At 41.0% G+C, this 21686-nt stretch overlaps 2 protein-coding genes and 2 non-coding genes across 16 annotated transcripts in view; 2 read left to right on the top strand and 2 right to left on the bottom strand.

Moving 5' to 3' along the window:
- Nucleotides 1–5919, top strand: part of TEX2 (testis expressed 2) — a 45681-nt gene extending 39762 nt beyond the window's left edge. For all 8 annotated transcript variants that reach the window (XR_015278046.1, XR_015278047.1, XR_015278048.1 and 5 more), the window contains 4 exons: nucleotides 570–692; nucleotides 2541–2750; nucleotides 2967–3087; nucleotides 3906–5919. Coding sequence is in view for 5 of the 8 variants with exons in the window: in XM_086857408.1 (XP_086713534.1) it covers nucleotides 570–692; nucleotides 2541–2750; nucleotides 2967–3087; nucleotides 3906–4028 (577 nt within the window). In the remaining 3 variants the exon portion in view is untranslated. The remainder of the gene's footprint in view (nucleotides 1–569; nucleotides 693–2540; nucleotides 2751–2966; nucleotides 3088–3905) is intronic.
- Nucleotides 5920–6643: 724 nt separating this feature from the next.
- ERN1 (endoplasmic reticulum to nucleus signaling 1) overlaps nucleotides 6644–21686 on the top strand; it is a 34847-nt gene continuing 19804 nt past the window's right edge. The window contains exons 1-2 of one of the 6 annotated variants that reach the window (XM_023938764.2): nucleotides 6644–7265; nucleotides 18020–18131. Coding sequence is in view for 1 of the 6 variants with exons in the window: in XM_023938761.2 (XP_023794529.2) it covers nucleotides 9062–9127; nucleotides 18020–18131 (178 nt within the window). In the remaining 5 variants the exon portion in view is untranslated. Of the gene's footprint in view, nucleotides 7266–7321; nucleotides 8584–8949; nucleotides 9128–18019; nucleotides 18132–21686 lie in introns of those variants that run through there. The other 5 variants (XM_086857416.1, XM_086857414.1, XM_023938761.2 and 2 more) reach the window with 5 other exon arrangements.
- LOC111937599 (small nucleolar RNA SNORA50) lies at nucleotides 6796–6927 on the bottom strand. Its single transcript, XR_002868670.1, has one exon. It is a non-coding gene; the product is annotated as a small nucleolar RNA SNORA50 (small nucleolar RNA).
- LOC111937598 (small nucleolar RNA SNORD104) lies at nucleotides 7094–7156 on the bottom strand. Its single transcript, XR_002868669.1, has one exon. It is a non-coding gene; the product is annotated as a small nucleolar RNA SNORD104 (small nucleolar RNA).

Genomic DNA, 21686 nt, shown 5'->3' with positions numbered 1-21686 from the left:
GTAACTGTTTCAAGCACTTGGATTCAGTAGAGATCTGTTAATTCTGAAGTGTATCCACTGTATCCTTCTCTCATTTAAATCCGTTTAAAAGATTTGAAATTTTTCTTGTGATTGTGTATGTAAAACCTTCCACAGTTTAAGTCTAGGAATTAGTCACTACTGTGTGGTATTTTGTATCCGAAACACTTATTTATTACTTCGCTTTTTCCCCCACAACATTCAAACAAAGTTATTTGTCCAACCTTAATTCTGCTCAACTCATGGAAAACCATGAGCAGCAACTGCGATGCTTCCAAATGTATTTAGAATAATCTCCACATCTGATTTGAATATGTAGAATAGCCACCCCCGTGCCAGCCTCTTTCATGAGGGATTATGTTCCACTGGGGAAAAGAGATTTCTGTTTTGAAAGCTGTTTCTGCCAGACTGGCTTCAGAGTGGTTTTGTTCTTTTAGATAGCATTTATAAAAGAGGGAAGGGGACAGTTACCTGTAATGTCAGCCAAAGCTGTTCAGGATGAATAGCTATTTGAGGATATTACATTTGACCTGGAAATTGCATTGTTTCAGTTTCAGGCCAAGGGCATATTGTCTTGCAGACAGCGATGAGGAATCCTCCAGTGCTGGCTCTTCAGAGGAAGATGATGCTCCTGAGCTGGCAGGAGAGAAGCAGGTGACCCCAGGAGCAGAAGGGTGAGCTGTTTGTTAATCCTTCTCTCCCCCCACGCCTGATACATGTGCCAGTCCTGTGATGCTCTTTGTCCCCCAGAATGGCAGAGTGTGAGTGTGTCCAAGCAACCCCAGTTGCCCTTTCCCAGGGCAGAGGGCAGCACTGAAGCCCTGTTCACTCCAGCCCTGCAGGGACTGCTCCCAGCTGCCCTGGGCACCTCCCAGTCCCTTCTCTACTGGATTGCTGCAAGGCCAGAGAAGCTCTGGGGTCCTTCCCAGTGTGTGCTACCTGGTAGCAGAGCCAAGAACAGGATTTTGTGTGAAGACTTGAAACCCTTTCTAGGTAGTATTACCCCTACACTGATCCTGCCTATCCCTTAGTTCCATTTTCTTTTCTTTAAGAAAACAACTGTTACTCAAGCCTGTTTTTCTTGCTCAGTTTTGTGTTGGTTTTTTTTCTCCTTGAGGACTTCATGTGTCTGGGCTGTGCAATACTGCCCTCTGATGCTGTGCCTGGATTTCAGAGAAAATTTCCCAACATCAGTGATGCCACATCATTCCTTGTTTTGGCTGCAGTTCTGATTTTTTGCTTTCTGCATCTGATTGCAATTATGCCATGCAGTGAGAAAGCTGAATGTCTGAGCCCAGAATGTCTGATGATGTTTTCTGTGTCTGAACATATCCAAGTGATTTTTACAGTGAATATACCAGAAGACTTATGACTTATTCAAAGTGTTCCAGAGAATTTTAGTATTTTACTCCAGAACACTTTTGAAAATTGTGTGAAGAATTGTTTGAATTACCGCAATTGATGCATTTAACATCTCCTTGAAATTCATAAATCATATAAAGAACTCTTTATTAAGAGGACAAAGAGGGAGAATGAAGAATCTTCATGTGAAGTACTCAAAAAAATTTCTTACACCTATTAAAAATCTGCATCACTGCCACTATAGAATCTGATGGGAGAATAACTTCTTTCTCTGGGTAAAGCTACAGCTAGTATGAAAACCCAAAGTCAAAATTTATTTACCCTTTTTTTATCAGCTGAACAGTTTTTGTCTTATGTTGTGCTAAAGAAAAACTATAGAAATTTGTGTAAGAATAACTTTATTTTTTCCCTGGATAGGAAAATGTCATTTCCTTACAAAGATTATCTCTGCTATGTGACACCAAGAGCCACAATTAGACATGATATAGTGTGTGGAAAATACCAAATGTGCTATTTTTGGAGTGTGTAATTCCAACATGAGATAGGGGTAAGAAAAGACATATTCAGCCCTTAAAGCATCTGTTTGAAAAGCCAGGAATGCTGTCTGACACAATTGCCAGGAAAAGCTCACTTTCTGCAGACATAGTTAACCATTTTTGGAATATCATTCCACCCACTGCCAAAACTGTTTTCCTCTTCTTTTTCAGCGTCCTTATATTCATAAATGCTACAGTACCTTAAAATTAGAACATTTTTGTTCAGCACACACAGTTAAATAATTAGACACAATGGTTGGGCTTTCTATGCTGCTGATTTGTGTACATCTTGGTGCATCAGTGTCTTGACAGTTTTTTTGGAATGGTAGTAGACAAGTTGTCATTTCTCATGCCAGCTTGCTGGCATAAATGATTTAAGTGTATTTGCAGTTTTTAAAAAATGCTGTGTTTCCAGAGCTATCTGGGAAGGAGTTTCTGCCAGACACTTGTAGCTGACAGAATACAGCTGCTGGGTGCAGGCCCTAGGACATACTGCTTGGCCACATATCTGTTCAGAACTTTTATATCAAAAACTTTAATGATTTAATAGAAAATCCATGTCTGTCTTAGCAAATAGGGTTAAGAAAATTATTTTGATGTTCTTTTTCTATTCTCTATCTAAAGGTATGTTGGAGGACATCGAACAAGTAAAATCATGAGAATTGTGGATAAAATTACAAAGTCAAAATACTTTCAGAAAGCAACAGAGACTGAGTTTATTAAGAAGAAAATTGAAGAGGTCTCCAATACTCCATTGCTGCTAACAGTTGAAGTACAGGAGTGCAGAGGAACACTAGTGATTAACATTCCACCTCCACCCACTGACAGAATATGGTAAGAGGAGCTCAGAGCTGGGCAATGTTTCAGTTGTGTAACCTGAGGGGTTGCAACTAGGAAAAAAAGTAAAGCCTGGCTCAAGTGGGTTCTGGGCAAGGTACAAATTAGTAGCAAATGAGGTAGGAACTGTTATTAAGAGAATATTCTTACAGGTTTAAGTACTTAGTTTGTTAGGGTGTGTGTAATAAATCCTGCTCTGTGTTCTCTCCTGAGGTACGGCTTCCGAAGGCCTCCCTACCTGGAGTTAAAAGCACGGCCAAAACTCGGTGAGAGAGAAGTGACTCTGGTTCATGTTACAGATTGGATAGCAAGGAAACTGGAACAGGAGTTCCAGGTGTGTTTCCTTTACATTCTCCTTTAATTGATGATAGTTTTGGTCAATTAAAGGGGTGGGGTGTTTAATTTTCACACGTCCCCTATTTAATTTATAACTAGTCATGTCCTCCACTGCTCCCAGCTAGTGGGATAGATGTTGAGAACTCAGCTGAAACTGACTGCTGGGATGGTCTCAAGACTCGTGTAGACCTGGGTGGAAATCTGTTTTAGAGATGAAAATGACATTTCTTTGAAATAGATACCATGGTAAAATATATAGTACTCAAATAAGAACATGATCCCACATGTTCTTAGATGATAGGGGGACAAACTATTGCCTAAAATTAGGATAATTCTAATAAAAAATTAAGGCACAACTTCCTCTTTTACTTCCTTTAAACTAATTTTTAAAAATCACATTGACCATAGTGTAAAAAGGAAGAAGCCCCCTCCAAATACATGTAGCATAGGAATAGTGACTAGCTCAATTCTGGACCTATACAGTCAACCAGAAATTAAAACCAGTTATTTTAGTAAAAGTGCATTTTGAAAGTATATGTATGGGTAAGAGCTGAGAAAGCAATTAGGAAAAATTGGTGATGTTTTCTGTAGTTCCACTTTAATTAAATGACATATGCAGAGATATTCATATTTCTGGGTTTCATTTACAACTGTAACACAACAAAATAGTTTCAGTTAATGGGCACTGCACTGACTCAGTGCAGAGCTTGAGAAGGTTTTCTCTGTAAATGTGCATTTTTTTAAACTAAAGTTGGAAAACTATGGTTTCAAGTGATATATAGAATGTAACTTCATTTCACTGCATCTTTTTCCTAGAAAATCTTTGTTATGCCAAACATGGATGATGTCTATATTCCTTTAATGCACTCAGCCATGGATCCCCGCTCCTCCACATGCCCTCCTCAAGAACTGAGCACGGAGGCCTCTGATCAACCATGACATGTGAAGACTCTTGCAGTTTACAGTATTATAAAAGTTACTCTCATGGTTTTATAAACTGTGCTGTAGTTCTCATCCTTAACTTGTGCCACTTTTCCCCCTCCCAAAGACTGCCTGTGCCCCTTCCTGTGTGCTCACTTGCCTGGTTATTGTTCCCGTGTACTTCAGCTACATGAAGTTCCATTCCATTATGTTGTTGATTTATTTTTGTACTGGCTGCCATCAAGATTTTAACTGGGAGGCTGAGGTGACCTGTTCTTTGTGGGGAGGGAGGAGGAACTCAAATGTAACAGATCAAGGAGCTTGTTGATGCACCTTTTGTTCAGCTTGTTTTCATGCTATGTTAATGTGCATTAAAGCATTGAAAAGTTGTTTGGCAGCAAAGGAACTGCGTGCCAAATGGAAAAAATCCTAAATAAGGAATGAATTTATAAAACTGGAAGAATATTTTTCTTTCTCAGGCAGTTGGAGGTGTAGAATGAACTGTTTTATGTTCTTTCACTTCTGCAGTCAATAGCTTGTGTCAAGCAATCGAAATATGAAATGCTTTCAGGATAAAAGAATGTAAATTGGATGTATAGGTAATATTGTGATTCAATGTGCTGTATACACATTACTTTTTTCATACAGAACTTGTGCTTTTTTTTGGGAAGCAATTAGCCATAAAACACACAACTATCAGTGAAGGTGGGACTGTCAGATTTTAGTGAATGAGGAAAAAAAGTTGGTAAAGCCATGAGACCAAACCATAGCAAGCCGCCTTATAGTGAGGTACAATCACCTTGGTTCCTGATTAATTCTGAATGTTTCTAGAAACATGAGCACACACACCAAGTGTCAACACTGCACATCTCCAGGAGTAGTGACCTAACTGTGCATAGAGCCTCTTGCTGTGATGGAACACCGACTTCTTTCTGACAGGAGTTTGTTGCTGTGAGTCTTTTCCATTGCACTGTGTTTACACCCAAAGCATGGGCCCAGATCCTCAGTTACAGCCCCAGACACGACAGCACCTGGTGCTTGTGGAAGCAGCTGTGGCTGACAGATTTTGACCCCCATGCATTGGTTTCTTGGACTTTATGGCATAGGACTTCAAGCATTGCAGTTGTTTGAGCTGATCATGATTAAAGACTCTTTCTGCTAATTAGTGGCCAAAACTAAAGGGGAAGGGGAAACTGCCTTTTATTTGTCAGGTGTAATGAATCAAGGCTAAATGTATGCAGTAAATTCAAGGTTTGAACACTACATATCCACTCCTTAACACATAATATTTTTCTGATACTCAGTGTTGCCAACTATTCATGGATATCAGAAAATGTTTTAGTTTACAAAGAAGGTGAGTTTTGGCTCTCCTTTTATAACATGATTTTTTGTTTTTAAGTAATTTTTAAAGAAATTTTTTGTAAGTTGTGTTGTCACATTTGATGTAAATCAAAATTTCCATGTATAACTTGATGATTTACCATCTCTAAATGAAACTATTATATTGAAGGTTTTTTAAACAGCACCTTGCCTGAAAGAAAACTAGCATTTAATATATTTAAAATTAATTCTATATTTGAACACCTATTTTGGTTACCTTTAATTGAAATATTAGTAGTTATATTTGTTACCTGAACTCCTCCTTGACCATTCCAGGCTGTGTATATTCTGGGGTTTGCTGATTCTGTAGGCATTATTTGCCTTTCATGAAGTCTGCATGTCTTGTACGCAGGTCTTTTATATGAGTTAATTTCTATGTGCAATAACTAAAGTCAAAGGACTAGATGCACTAATGTGTAAACAGATTTAGACTTATTACACAAGATAGTCATATTGCACTTCATAAACTGTGGATAACTACAATCTGCTTGCTTTGTTTTATTAAATAAATTTATCCCATGTCGAACAATTCAGTAAATTTTATTTCTATGGCATTTAGCCACTATCTAGTGCAAGTTGTTTTAAAAACTTCGTTTTTAATGAAGCTTCCTAATTTGAGTGTGCCCTGTGCTTTGCAGACTTTTATATACATGTATATGGTGGTTGTGGCATGGTAGTTTTAGGGTTAACCAGTGCTGAGCTCTAGAAGGAAAAGCTAAAGTGAATTTTACTGTCATGAAACTAAGGTTCACCACAGCAGTCAGTATTAATAAGGATTATGCTTTTCAGAACATGTTTGCATACCTGGTAAAACTGTGAAAGGATTACCAGCAGTTGCAGAGCAGACATATTCATTTCTGCCACCTTTAAGAGCTTCTGGGAGCTTAATTATCCCTTACAGTCTGCCCAGACACTGCCTTATTCCTCTGTGTCTAATCCTGTGTGGTTACAGATCTTTTGTGTACTGACAGAAAATGCTGTACTTCCCAGTATAACATATTTTTAAAAAAGTGGCCCTTTAAAAAGTTGCAGGTTAGTCATGGCAGTAAAATACCGATTTTCAGGGGTTTTTTTGGACCACGTTGCATGGATGACCCCCAGCCCTGGATGTATTTCTCCTGCCTCCAACCCGGTTCACTCAGCTGCTCTACTCCTGCAACAGCAAGGCAGGAATCCCGTGACTTTCGTTTCATTTTTTCAAGGTCGTTTTTACAACTGAACCCTGAATACTAAAAGAACTCGTCGCCTCGTTCAGTCGCACTGACCGCGGGTTTGAGCGAACGGCTCAGGCACCGCCCTCTCGCCCGGAACTGGCTCCCCTTGCAGGAAGGGCAGGCGGCAGGATCTGGAACCCGCCGCGGACTGCACCGCTGTGTCCCCGCGAGGGGAACACACGCTCGCATACAAATGTCACTTGCTTTTAAAAGCGCAGCCCGGGTAGGGCCGAGCAGCGCCAGTTATGAACAAGCACTTCGCTGTAGCACCGCTGCTTGGCCGGCGGCGCCAGGCGGGCACCGCCGGGTCAAAGGCAGTGCAGACACGCGCGGAAGAACCAGCCGGACACAATCTGGGTGATACGACTTTATTTACTGCCGTTCCCGGCCGCCGGTCGCCGCACGGGCCCTGCAAAACAGCGAGAGAAAAACGGGAGGTTATTGATGCGGTACACCCCGGCCGCCCCACAGGGTGGGTGCAGCCGGGGCGCTCAGCAGTAGTTTTGCTTCATGCATGTCAGCAGTCTAACACGTGTCAAGAGACATCACCGCGGCCCGGCCTCTCCACCCATCCGCCCGCTCCGCTCCCACCAAGCCGCTCACCTCACTGGCCACGCCGAAAGAAAGACCCAGAATCCGCCGCGCTGTCCTTTATAGAGAGGTTAGCCCTGCCCTCTTCGTCTCGCCCAATAGAATTGGAATCCAGGGGCACGTGCTGATTTGGGTGCAGTTGCGCGTGAGGGCGGTGGGCGGGGCACTGCAGGGAGGTCAAGCTGAGGGTCTGAGGGAGCTTGGTTGCTTCTTGTCGCCCCCCCCAGTTGTGTGAGGCAGCTTTTCTACTTTTCAGGAACAGTAGTACTCTTTCTAGTTTGCTCTAGTGCTTTACTGCTGTGAAAAAACAGGGCTCAGTATTAAAAAAAGTGTGGGCCCCGGTCAGATCTGCCCTGGTAAAGTAGGTGCCGAGGTGGTTCCTGAGGGGAGCAGCTGGGAGCTGAGGGTGCTCACCAACACTCGCCTCTCCTCCTACCTCATAACGGTTTTATTTTTTTTTAATCTCCTGTGAGGCCGTGGAAGACACTCTTGTGAAATAATTCCAGTTTGGATCTGGCACACCACAGCGTTTATACAGTAACTGATAAATTCCTGTTATGTAGCAGAGTGCTGCTGCCACAGCACACACTGTGTTTAGGTGTTTGCTTATTCTCACATGGCACAAATTCTTAAAAGTCAAGGCCACCATAAAGAAATACATAAGAGAACTGGAATCACAGTTTGGTTTGTAGCTCCAGCATATTTTTATGTATTCATAAATACATAAGGCACTGGGTGGGATTGTTGGGGTGTCCTGTGCAGGCTGAATTCGGTGATCCTCGGCCTCTTCCAGGTCAGGATGTCCTGTGATTCTGGGTGATTATTACATCTGGCACCATCAAAGGCACACTTACTGTGGGAGCTGGTGTGTGCATATGGCATGCCCAGAACTCCATGTGCCCTGCAGCTCCATTAGTGATACCACTGTTAAAAAGCAAACAATACGTACAAGGACAAAGTGGCTTTGTTATATAAAGAGGTGGCTGAACACTGGGCCTTTGCCAGGCACTCTAAATTTACTCTCTTCTGTTTAAAGCCTCTTCCATTTGGCTCAATACTTTTTGTGTTTATTTTTATCTGTTCAGAGAAGCCTGGACCTGTTTTTTTGGTTCAAAGGGGCGTGTTGGGGCTTTTTTTGCATTTATTTATGGACTTGCAAGGCACAGGGTTAACAGCGAGTTTGTCAAAGGCAAGAGTTATGCCAAATACATTTGGCATGATCTGTTCTAAGAGTACAAGATCAGTAGGAAAACAAGAATCACAGTCATCAAGTTTGGAAGAGACCTTTAAGATCATCAAGTCCAACCATCCACCCAGCACTGCCACTGTAGCCTCAAAACCATTAAATATCACTCAGTGCCAGATCCAGATGCCTCAAACACCTCCAGGTATGGTGACTCCACCACCTTCTTTGGGCAGCCCCTTCCAACGCCTGCCCACCCAATTATTCCGGGCAGGGTGGTGCCGGGGGAGGAAAGCGACTGACTGGTGCTGCCTGAATTTAGGTATTTTTAAAATAAAAACAAAACAGCAGTAGTCAGCTGCCACGGCACCCCGCGGTTCCCCATAGGGCTGCCAGCCGAGCCCCGGAGCGGCCGGCGGGTCGTTCGGGGCTCACGCGAACGGGGAGGCTCCGGCAGCAGCGCGAAGCCGCGGAGCATCTCTGGCAGCTCCCGGGCCCTCACCCGGCGGCTGCCCCGGCGGTCCCTGAGCGCGGTCCCCGGCGCGGCGCGGCCCGTCCGCCCGCGGGTGACGTGCGTGTCCCGGCCGGGCGGTGCCTGAGCCCGCCCCGCCCGCCGCGGGGAGCGCCGGACGCGCCGCTCCGGAGGCAGCGCCGTGAGGGGGGTGCGGCCCCGCGGTGCAGCCATGGAGCCGCTCCGCCGCCTCCTCCTCAGCCTGGCCGCGCTGCTGCTGCTCCCGCCGAGACTCGCGGTAAGCCCGGGCCCGCTGGGCCGGGGAAGGGCAGGGGCAGTCGGGGCACGGGGAAGGCCGCGGGAGGGGAGCTGCGGGGACTCCCGCCGGGGTAAGCCAAGGTTTGCTGGCGTAAGGCTGGGTGCCCGCAGAGCAAACACACCTCCTTGTCCACTGTCGCTAATGCCCTGTGCCCCTGAGTGCGCAGGCGAGGGGCTGCAGCCCCACAGCCTGACCCAGCCCAACAGCCGTGTACCTGCAGCTGTGCCCCACCTGGCATGTAACCTGGACGTGTATATCATAATCCTAGCAATATAAAAATACAGTTAATTTCCCAGGAGGCAGTTGTAAAAAGTAGCACAGAGAAACTTTTGAAACAGTAGTACAAAGAAACTTTTGTAAACTGAAACTATGTAGACGGGTCAGGAACCAAAGAGACATGCTAGAAGGTCTGCTCTGTCCCTTAATGAGTGAGGGGGTTTGTTTTTTTTCTGGAAAAAAACCCTCACATTGTATATGTATTGATAACCAAATACACGTGACTGGCTGCATACCCCCTTTACTGTCTTGGCATTTTGGTCATTCTGTTTCCAGAGCAAATGCAGCAATGTGCATTAATGTACATGTGGTTGGTTGGTATCCAAACCCACAGTTTTAAATTCAAAGGTGAAAGACAAAGTGCACGAGTCACGGCCCTAAAAAACCTCTTTAAAAATAACCAGGTTGGTTATAAGGTATTGCAATAGGAGGAGCAATAAAATCACATGGAATGGGGAAACTGGTGCAAAGCAGATGGAATGCTGAGCAGATTATTTTTACAGAGGTAATAATTTTAAACAGTGTACTTTACAGTGGGTGCTGTCTGCTGTGCATGTACTGAGATGGATAGCTAACTTCAGAAATTAACTTCTGAAAGGTGCCCTTGTTAGCAGGTTCTCCAGATCAGGAGACAATGAAAAGGCCATCTGGCATTCACTGTTTCCATTATAGTCAAGTGTAGCACAAGAAAGCTTTAGGTTATGTTCTTTGATGGATTGTTCATTGTTACCTGAAAAAGCTACTGTAATATATGGGGTTCTAGTTCAGGTTAAGCAAAGCTGAAGGCTTTGTTTTTCATCTGGGATATAATATTTGCTCCACTCCCCTTCTTTAGAAGTAAAGTAAACACATTAGTAGTTAAGCTGGTAACATACCTACTCTTGTTACTTCATTAGGAAACTGGAAAAAATTAAATGCAGACTGTCAACAAAAATTACTTTACAATCTTTATTGTAGACTGCTAATGTGTTTATCTTAGACTGGACTGTAAGGCTGGACTGACATCTTTTCATGGTCCTCGCAGGTTTGGGTTTCAGATTTTGCAAGGAAAACACTGATTTGAAACTCACTGAGTTTTAGAAGCAGTCCTGATTAAGAACATTAAGAAATATTTTTAAATACCTAAAATATTTTTACATCAACAGATTATTACTAAATTTTGTATAATTTTACTTGCATAGTCACAAGAAACCAAACTCATGCCCTGACAGAATTCAGCCCATTTTTTTCTCTAGATTTCACTCTTCCCTCTTCCCTGCCCTACCATCTCACCTGAGATCAGTGTCTGAGTTCTTAATTTCTGTTTGTTTTCTTAGCTCTTACTGTGGTCTTTTTGCTCTGCCAGCTGTAGAATCCTCACCATGACTTCCAAGTTGAAATCTGTTCTGTACTTCAGTCACTTTTTAGAACTAGTTTTCATTTCTATGAGCTTACTACCAGTCACCTGTGAATAACCCATTTAACTTTGGAGGCTTATTTAAAACTATTCATGTTTTATGATTTGAATAATAAACTCCCATGAGAAAGACTGGCATACAATTTTGGTGTTGAGGTAATGTGAAAACATGAGGTTGCCTAAAGATTTTGCAGATTGTTTTTCTGTAGATTTCTTCTAAGAGTAGTGGTGGTGATCTGCTGTTCTGTAACTTCTTTGGCTGATAAATGTACTCTTTGTTACCTAATATCCCACCTCTAATATTGTTTTTTTTTAGTTTGTATAAGTTCATATAAGGTCTTCTTTTCCTGACTGTCCTTTACAGACAGGAAAATGCTGTTTCTTGCTATTTGGGTGTCACAGTTTGCACCTCTTGGAACTGCCCTCCAGTGCATGGGTGCATATTAAAAAGGGTGAAATCTCAGATAGAGTAATGAGAAATGCAGTAGAGCTGTCAGTAAATTACAGTTGCTATCATTATTACACAGTAATGACGTACAGCTCTCTTTAGAGTGAAAAATCCCTTGGTTTTATGAGCCCTGTGATGTTCCAAACTGTGTTTGTTTCTCTTTTAATGTGGAGTCAGTGCAACTGAAAAATACCAACCTCCCTGGGATTAAAGTGGCATTTGGAACATGGGTCTGTCCCCTCCTGCAGCCGGTGGGACGGGTTTCAGTGCTGGGTTACACTGTATAGGCAGCACCTGACATGGAAAAACCCAGGCCTCAGCCAGGTGCTGTTTCTTCTGGTGTGTTCCTTATCTCAGTGTTTGGCCAGGGAACTGATAGGTGTGAAAACCTGTGTGAGACAGCAGAAGGTTTACAGAGGACATGTTCAAGCACTGAGTTTATTAACACATGTTTTATTAGAGTTGTGGATCTCCTTGGTTGCTCCAAAAAAATAGTATAGTTTGGTTTAGAGTGTTTTTTGCTGGGGGAGGGAAATGTAAATTTGTCTTGCGCACCTAAATTATCATGGGCATCTCTGTCCTGGAGTATAAATTCATGTGTTTATAACTGCTGTCATTTGGGTTGTTGGGTTGTTGGTGATCTTGTGGCTATTGAAATACACTTGGGTTTTACACAGAGAATCAAATGTGAAAGCGCAGCTGGAAGTTCCTGGTGGAGAAACCACTCCAAGGTGAGTCCAGGCAGGGAACAAGTGGAGCTGACCTCCTGTACTGTTCTGTTTTCCATTGCAGGATGAATGGGTGTGTGAATGAGAACTCACTGAACTGGGCTAGAGTGTGATGAGAAATGGCTAACAAAGGCATGTTAGAATTCACTTTAAGATTAAAAAATCTGAAGATTTGATTTCACTTTCTAAAGAAGATAAAACATATTTTTTGTCAACTCTCATATCTTAACGTCATTATTAGTTATACTGGAAAACACCCCCCCAGTAGTTTACTGATTTTTACAAAGACTTTCTTCATGGCCTGGTTTTATCATGCACAGGGAGTTTTAGCCTGTAGCCTGGCAGTGTAATGAGATAGCTGTCAAAACCAGGGTAATGATTCATAGGCTTTCTGTAATGAATTTGCCAAGTGCTCACAGTATGTGCTAATGTCTAAAAATATTTTGTTTTGCATCCTTATTGGTTTACCAGCTGTGGTTCCAGTAGCATAAATGATGGTATAGGCCTTTTGTTATTGTGAGGATAGTGTCTGGTGCTGTCAATGCTGAAGTTAGTTTTTAATGGTTTTTGAGTAAAATGAAAATGTATGGCCTGAAGGAGATGAAGCTAAGTATGGAGTGAGGAATATCAGGGTTTTTTAACTTGAGTGATAATTTGTATGTTGTCAACATTTTGATTGGGCAAGCCAGGCATTATCAAAGAAATTAGTGGGCCATTATAGTTAACAAACTATCCTTTATCATCTATCAGCCCAACACATTAAGTTTGGTGCATATGATTTCATACTTGAGACTCAGAAAAGAGAAAATTATTCCCCTGCTAAGACATGGCACTGGTTTGTTTACTCATGAGCACACAATGATTTTTATGAAATCAGTAACAGTTCTTGAAATCAGCACACACCATCACCCATCCAGGGTCACAGGGGAGTGTTTTCCTGTTCTTTATTCATACTTGAAGAACCTCTTGTGGTATCACCCCCACAGCAAAACGTATTTACAGAGCTGTAACCTCAAGGAACTCAGTGACCTGGTTTTCTATCTGCTTTTTCCACTGACTTCAGTGGGATTTGTGCCTGCATGGTGACCTTCATTTCAAGAATGGTGTTTATAAGCAGATGAATTAATGGACAAAATTATTGCTATGGGGATCTGTTTTCTTCTAACACAATAAAACAAACAAAGACATTGCTTGCCTAACCCTTAGAAATATTTGAGCTGTTGGGGTGAAAGGAGATGTTACCGTCTTTGACACTGAACTGCACCACATACACACACCAGAACTTGTTCTACAGCTTTCACTGACCTTTGCTTGACTGCCAGGTCCTTCAGAATTGTTTTGAGTAATTTTGTTACTTGGATTTATATAACATTTTATCTAAAGATATGGTAGATCTAGACTGAGGGGAAGATTCTTATGGGAGATTTAACTTGTATACATAAAGTTAATTTCTTTTTCTATTAGATTTTCTATTAGATTCTATCTTATTTCTATTCAAGCTTAAAAATGTTGGTTTTGGTTTAGTCACAAATTTTAAGCTGTTATGGATTATTAGCAGTCAGCTTTAAAACTTATGTCAAATTTGACATAAGAGCTTGAAAATCTGTCTTTTGAATTAAATTATTAGAATTAATTCTAAAGCAGTCCCCAAGTAATTTCAAAATACTGTAAATTGTTAACCTTATATTGCTGTTGATGTGGAGGATTGTTATGAGTACAGACTGTCAAGGCAGTAGAAGCTCTTTCTGAATTCCAAAGAGGGTATCTGTTATAACAGATGTTGCAGTCTCAGATGAAATGAAAGAAGAACCAAACCAGGTTTTCCTTTGTCTCATTTTCTTTATTAACTAAATTAAGTTCTTTTTGCTTAGTTGCCTCATGTTCTGACATATTTTTCTTGGAGTCAGTTGTATCTTCCTAGAAATAAAATTGCAATATGAAATTAAAGTGTCTTAAGAATTTGCATGGCATCACAACAGTTGGGACCTCACCCTTGCAGGGAGGGAGGACAGGATCTGCATTACCAGTTGTTATAGAGTCTGTCTCAGGACTGAGATTACAATGTCTTTTTGTGGTAGAGAAAGCTCTTACATGCTTCACAGAAAAATGAAAACATTTGGGTATTTTTAATATTATTTTTGTACCTTTTCATTGCAGTGCTAATCCCAGGCCTTAATTAATCCATGAATCAATTAATTACAAAGCTTTGTTTTCAAAATAAAATCTATTCAATATTTGCAACTTAGATACTTCAGTCTCTAGCAACTGATAAAAATAATGAATAAAATCAAGATAAAGTGTTTTTAATTTCTCAGTCTCAGTGAAACACAAGTAATTATTTAAATAATCTGTTCCATTTTATATCTATTGCTTGATACAATTTGAAAGAATGAAACCTTGTTTCCATACTATTATACTAACTTGTAGCCCTCTACAAGTGACTACCATAGATATTGAACAAAATAAATGAGTAATATTGCATAGCAAAATCTACAGAGTCATTGGGGATTTTTAAAATTCAGGTCAAATGCTTCACCAGGGTCAGCTGGGTAATGTCAACTGCATGATATCATGTGCTCTGAAAACTAGGAGTGAATGGAAGATTTTTAATAATGGCATTTTATGTATTTCATCTGTGTCCAAATACAAATTTAGAAGGAAGGGAAGAACCAATGAAATCTGCCCTATATTCTGTCTTTCCCAAAGGAGATGTTATCTTCAACACACAGGGTTGCAGTGACCACATCAGTGTGGCTTTGATGGTTGAATACAAGAAGGCCCTTCAGAAGCAGTGAAATTTAAACGTAGACTTTGGGGGAAGGTGAGGGAAAACATCAGAAAATCTGTGTTTTTTACAGGAAAACGATGCATGCATGTGGCAGGATCTCCTTGTCAGAGGAATCCCAGTGCCTCTGTGCTGGTTTCAGTCCCAGTGAAACTCCTTGGACAGGGAGCAGGGCAGGTGGGTTCCCTGGCTGGAGAGACCTAATAGCTCTTTCAGGGTACTGTTCCCGTGGTGCCTGTGAATTCCACGAGTCCTTCCTATCCCAGGGAAGTTCACATCTTCCTCTTGACCAAGTCAGGCACCATGGGATGGTAGCTGGAACTGGTGCTTTTCCCCTCCCACACCAAGGGTCCTTCACTGAAAAGATTAGAAAAAGCTGTTGTGATTTCATGATCTTGGTCATATCTGAGAACTATCTAGAACTGTCTAGGCAACAGTCAGGTGTTCATTTGGTTTCCCACTGAAACTTGCACAAAGGCTTCTTCAGCTATGGTTTTCTTTCTCTGTTGTTGAGCTTGTGACTGGAGGGAAATACAGAAATGTTTTCCTACTCTGAGTGCAGCATGAAGAGGAACCCTTGGCATGTTTGTACTTTCTGTTTGCTCCCAAGTCCTAGGAACCTGCTGAAATGCCAATAATCTGGAAGACAACACTGGTTACTGATGTTTTGATCAGAGTTTCAGAGCTCACATTTAATTCCTCAATTTTTGTATTCTTGGTGCCACAATAAATAGATGTTCAAGTGTTAACTGTTCTATACACTGTGTATTCCTGATATATGATACCTGACCATACTCATGGTGGTTATTTTTTTATAGGCAAAGTTTTAGTGAAAATGTTACATGCATTTATTTCTTAATCAAAGACAGGAAGAGAGCATGGTTTATGAAGAATACACTGATTCTGTAAGATAAGAAGATAACAGATAAGGCTTGTACAGAGAATAAGAGACAGAAAAACAAGCTTAAGTCTGTGTGCACAGATGTGTTGGATTTGCTGTATGTTGTATTTATTTGCAACTAACCTTCAACACTAGTCATTACATTCTGGGTGTCAAATTCCCACCTGCAATTTAAAGGAACTTGAATAGTTTGAATTTCCTGTCTTTAACAGTTGTATTTTCTTGCTCAACTTACTCTGTTTCACTCTAGGTGCAGTTTCACTGTGTTCACTAAACTGAGCCTCACAATCAGATGGTTTTCAGCCCTGCAGGGTTGCAGTAGTGGAGTGTGGGTTGTGTCTTCCCCCTCTGGTTGCAGTGAATCTGGCTTGTTAAATGCTGATTTAAGGACTGGACTAATGATGATAAATCAACTACACCATCCTAAGATGTTTGGGGAATTTATGTACAAAAGACCTAAAGGACAAAATTTTCATTAATTATTTTGATACAGTGGCTACAACAGTTTAACAAAAGTAATAATACAAATGACTGAGTTCTCATAACACTACAACAGAGCCCCTGTTTGCTCTTATACCCAATCAGGTTGTTAGGCTTGAAACTAAACTGTGAGCTCAGTGCTGATCAGTAACATCTTGAGCTGCATTTTCATAGGGCAGCGTGAGAGGAACTGTTATACACTATTCCTGTTTGAGCAAGCACTGCAAAGTTTAACCCCAGATGTAAATATTTTATTTAAGTGCAGATGGCTGTGCAGCCTGCATAATTTAATAATCAGGTAATGAATATTATCTTTATATGTTAAGATGCTGCTCCCATTTTTTTTCTGGCCAATTTTTTTTTTCCAGCAATTATTTCTGATCTATGGTTTGTGTGCTGTTGACTTGTACTTTCATTTTTTCTGCACTGTGTGTTTTACAATTATCTGCTGCAGCTGATTATGGTTGGAAAGAAGCATGTACAATATTTATAGGTGCAACCTGAGTGTTGGCTAGTTACTACTGTGTTACATTATCCTTTTAGCTCTGTGCTTTGCCTGAAAGTATAATGCTTTAGTTGGATTGCACTAAAATGTATAGTTGTTCAAAGAAAGTTATTCCTTTTATTTTAATTTGGCAATAAAGTATTTTGCTTTGCAGTAATTCTAACATGACCAGTAATTGGCTTCTACCATAAGTAATTGAAGACATAATTAATTATGTAAAATGAATACATTTTCATTCTGTGGTAGGTTAAGAACTATATTTAGCTGTGAAACTTTGAAATGTGGCAGGTGTCACGCAGATGAGCAATGCAGATACAGCCTGCAAATAAAAAGTTACTTGAGCAAAAACTTGAGCCCTGGGAAATGGAAATGGGTCAGTCTTGGGATGTCTGGGATCATCTTTAGGCAGGAAGAACAGACATTAAATTAACATGCTTTTTCTGCTTTGTGTGATGGAACACCTTTTAATAAAATTCCTTGTTCTGCAACGGCCAGGTTCAAAAGCTGCTTGGGCTGGAGGAAGAACAGTGGTACCAAACTGCTCCCCAGGGGCAGAATGAATTGGAATGAGACATGAAGGAGGTTTGAACCCTGCAGCCAGCTGCTTTCCTAGAGGTGTCTGTAGATGTGCTCATACTTATGGGTCATATTCCCTAAACAGTGTTATTTACTCTGTATTGCAGAAAGACAATACTGGGAGACATGAGGTATAAAAACACAATTAAGAGTTAACACAATTAACAGTATGGATCTTATCCAGACTTTAAGATGCATCTATCCTAAATATTTTGCCCTTGCTCAGAAGCAGCTGACAATGCTTGCAGCTCCATCTGTCTCAGCCACAGTAGAATATTGGTCATTGTTCAGTTGTATTTATTCAGGCTCCACACAGCTGATGTCTCTTCATTTCTAGGGGACTGAACCTGGCAGAGTATGTTCTGTGTACCTGGGATGAGAATGGGTTTGACATTGACATGTGGGTTCTCTGAACTACTCTGAACTTCCTTACTCTTCATAATTTACTGAATGGTCTTTTTGTCAGTCCTCTCCTAGGTCAGCCCTGTCTCTGGTTTCTCCTAACTTTAGTGCAAGAAAACTTTAATATCAAATTGAAAATAGAGGTGGAGTTAAAGCTTTTCCCAGTCTGTTTCTAGAGGAATTTAGCACAGCAAGATCCACAGTGTTAACAGCAAACTAAACCAAACAAAAAATCACTGAATTCAAAGGGGCAAGAAAATTGTTCAGTCTGTACATTTAAAAGAAGAGATGTTGTAGTCCATGTACTGTCAGACAGTTATGAGTAAACTCTGTAGTAAATAATCGTATTAATCATATGGGTTTTTCTTTTCCAGAACACCAGTTCAGTAACTGTGCCAGAAACACTGTTGTTTGTTTCAACCCTGGATGGAAGTTTGCATGCTGTCAGCAAGAGGACAGGAGCAATCAAGTGGACTTTAAAAGAAGGTGAGCAGGAGATGTCCTGATGCCCTCTACTCAATATCAGAAATAACAATCAAATTAATTGGCCATTCCAACTGTTGTAGGATCTGGTAAATACTTTATTTTCTCTTTCATTTTAATCTTGTTCCAGAATTAAGCTACAGTGTTTCTAGAGTCATGTTCATCTTCATAATTTCACTCTTAGCTATTTTCCAGGTTTATGTGAGTTATTTTTAGGTTTGTGGCAGTTTTGTTTATTGCTTGTTTGTTAGGGTGTTTTTTTTCCCCTGGATGTTTAAGCTGCAGTAGTATAACTGGTAAGTATCATGTTTTATGGGAATGAGTGCAATATAAGCAAACATAGAACAGAATAGATGTGTCAGCTCGTGGAGCTGATGGCAAAGGGATTGCAGGATTCTGTCTCTGGAATACCCTGCATTCAGTGGTGCAGAGCATATCGTGCAAACCTTGGGGATTTTTCTGTAACAGATGTTTAGGAACAGCACAGTTTTTTAAATAAAGGAACTGCACTTGTGTAAAGGAATTTAACATTGTTCAGTGACTGGAAGTAGTTTTGTAATTTTAATTACTGAGCAGAGCTAGCTCTGTCTTGATGAAAAAATTCGTATTTGGTGCAAATTTTGTTTAGTGGAACTCTGATTGTATGGCAGAGATGATAGTAGCACCTTTACTTCTAGAAATAAATTAAAGGGTCAAATGGAAGGAGTCAGTGACTGCATCATTCTGTCCTCTGTCAGTTTAGTAGGTGAGCTGAAGTGGTGGGATATGGATTGTGCATATCTGGTGTCTGCATTACCAACCAGTTGTTCTTCTTTGTGAAGCCATTAGTATTTGAAATCAGATCTATCAGACAAAAAGTTAACTTTTTAAATGGGCAAAGAAGGCTTTTGTAGATCTTCTTAGAGTAGAAAGGGCTAAGCCAAGTATTTTCATGAAGGATCTTGGTTTTCTCCCATCTCCTGTTTAAATTTAGACCTCTCCTTCTTCTGAACAGCCCTGCCTAAAAGCAAGTTGTCAGCTTCCTCATTTAGTGCTGCTGTAGGCTAAGAAAAACTCACTGGTCTCTGTTATTCCACTGACACAAACATACCCTGCCTAGTCCTCGTCTACAAGGGTATCACAACTGGCATTGCTTTGCAGCCACACTTAGTAAGTGTCAAGAGGTTTTTTGAAGAAGAAATGAACACACTTTGGTAACGAAAAGGATCTTGATCAGTGTGTTGCTCAATGAACTTCCCTTGTTTAAAAAAAAAATTGTTGCAAAACTCTTGTTGGCTCTGTAGAACTGCCAGACTGGATAATCTAGTTTTATGGGACTTCTTGTTTTCTCTCTGCTGCTAACTTCTGCATCTTATGTACATGAGCTGTTCTCACTCAATTTTTACAAAGCACTTACTGCTCCTTAGTTTATTTCTATGCAATAGGGCAACACACAAGGGTCAAAAAAAGAAAAATTAATGGTAGGTATCAGTGTTCCAAGATGCCTCCTGAGTTAACTGAGTTAAGTGGACATGGAACAAGGGCCTGTACATATAATTTGGTGAATTAATTTGTAATGGGAGGGAGTTGATTTATTTTTGCAAATCTGTATTTGCTGGTGGTCACCCTGTGGGTAGGAAGCCCAACAGACCAGACAGTGCTGGAAACAAATGAAAGCCCACCCAGCTTTCTGTGTTGAATCCCTGGAGAGACCAAATAGTGCAGAATTCATTATTAATATTAGTGTGTAAACACAGTGGCTGGGTACACTCTGTCAGCAACATGCTGGTGCTGTTACAGAGATTACCTGGTGGGAAGCTTCCTGACTGCAAGCGGTGCTCTTACAGCTGCCATTTTACCCTGATTACAGCAGATGAACCATGTGTTCATCTCAGGTGCTTTGAGAAGTTGTGGAGGTCACCTGAAGCACTGCAGTGGAACTCACCAGGAAGGGAACATTTTATTACTGCACTTGAGCAGCAAGGTATTTAACAAAGGGCAATTCAGGTACATTTTTTTTTCATTAGGGGAAAAAAAACCAAGGCCGTGTTCATTATCAGGCAGTGTTTAAACAAACATGAATATCTTGCCATATGTGGCTTGTTTTAGTTTAGCACTGAAGCTTATCTTAGGTATGTGGAGTAAATGAGCCAATGATTATCACCACAATAACATGTTTGGGTTTCCTGCTTTCATGGAGTGCTGGCAAGAAAGGCAGTCAGAATACTTGTGCTGCCTATAAAGCAGGCAAAAAGTAGGTCAGTTGGGAATAGGACTTTCCACTGTCAGAAATAAGCTGTGTCCTTGCAGTTACATGTGATGAGACTGTGGACTTAACTTGTTGAGGATGCTTAAAATCTTAATTTCCTATTGGCTTTGATGGGTCCTGCTCTCTGGCAGCTCTCAGGATTTTTCAGTGAGTAGGGAGCTGATGCTGCTAATTTTCTGGGCCTCAGAAAGCTGGAAAATGGTTGGAAAGTTTAGAGAAAAACCTGTATTTCTCCTCCCCTGTAATTTCTGAGAGGCACCTTTGTGCTGTGACCTCACACAAACAGCTGGTGTTGAAGGCACCCGTTGGAAAGGCTGTGGCTCACATTTCACATCATCGGCTGAATGAGGCTCTTGGTGCCCTCCCTGATCAATACAAGGAGCTGTCAGTCCTGAGTGACAGTGGGACAGGCTCCCATAGGCTCCCATGTTTTCTGCACTTGCCACTAGCAAGGTATTTAGTCAGCATCCTCAGTAAGGTTCCTTAGGATGAAACCTCTCCCCCAAAATGGATGGAAATTAAACAACTTCTGTCATTTCCTACAGATGTCTCTGAAAGGTCCAGAGGTGCAGCACTTTAGATTCGTGTTTACACGCAAGTGGGCAGAGAAAGAGGTGGTCATAAGAACCTGTTGGCAAGGCAGAATCTGGAGAATGCTTTCCTCCTTGCTGTCAGGCTTCATTTCTGACAGTTCTGATTTCTGTGAGCTTTAATAGTGTGATTTTAAGACTGTGCTGTTCCCTCACATCTTTGTAAAACTCATGTTGTATGTCACTGTTAACTCAAGAGCTCTGTTTATTGAACACAATATTCAATTTGAGATGCTAAGGCTGCAGTGTTTCAAGCTGTACTCTTGGGCAGGCTTTTGTTCCTCTGTTCTCTCCGTCCTGTTGTACTGTTCAAAGGGATGTCTTTTTTTTTTTTTCCATTCACCAGCTCCTTAAAAACTTTCCCTGAAGAACTGATTCAAAGTATTTTGCCAGAATAACATTTAATATATGCAGATTTGGATCCTCATTTAGAGCCAGTAGAAATTTTCCTATGATCTTCAGTTCAATAGCAGTCAAAAAATGATGGCCCACAATCAATTTAAAAGGTTTTGATTTCCAACACCTCACTCATAACCTGTAGACTTCAGAGGGCTCTTATGATAAGACAAAGGTATAAAGATTGTGTCTCTTTATGGGATCCAATATACAGATTTTAAAGGGCAAATCTGAGGTCTGGAGGTCATGCTTTAGTAATAATGGTTTTTCACATGCAAGAAATAATATCTTTGTGCATAGATGTAAGTTAATAAGGATTGTCAA

This window comes from Cyanistes caeruleus, chromosome 19, assembly GCF_971803275.1.
Source record: "Cyanistes caeruleus chromosome 19, bCyaCae1.hap1.1, whole genome shotgun sequence".
Classification (NCBI taxonomy): domain Eukaryota; kingdom Metazoa; phylum Chordata; class Aves; order Passeriformes; family Paridae; genus Cyanistes; species Cyanistes caeruleus.
Note: the sequence above shows the minus strand (reverse complement) of the source record. Positions and strands in the feature narration are given on the sequence as shown.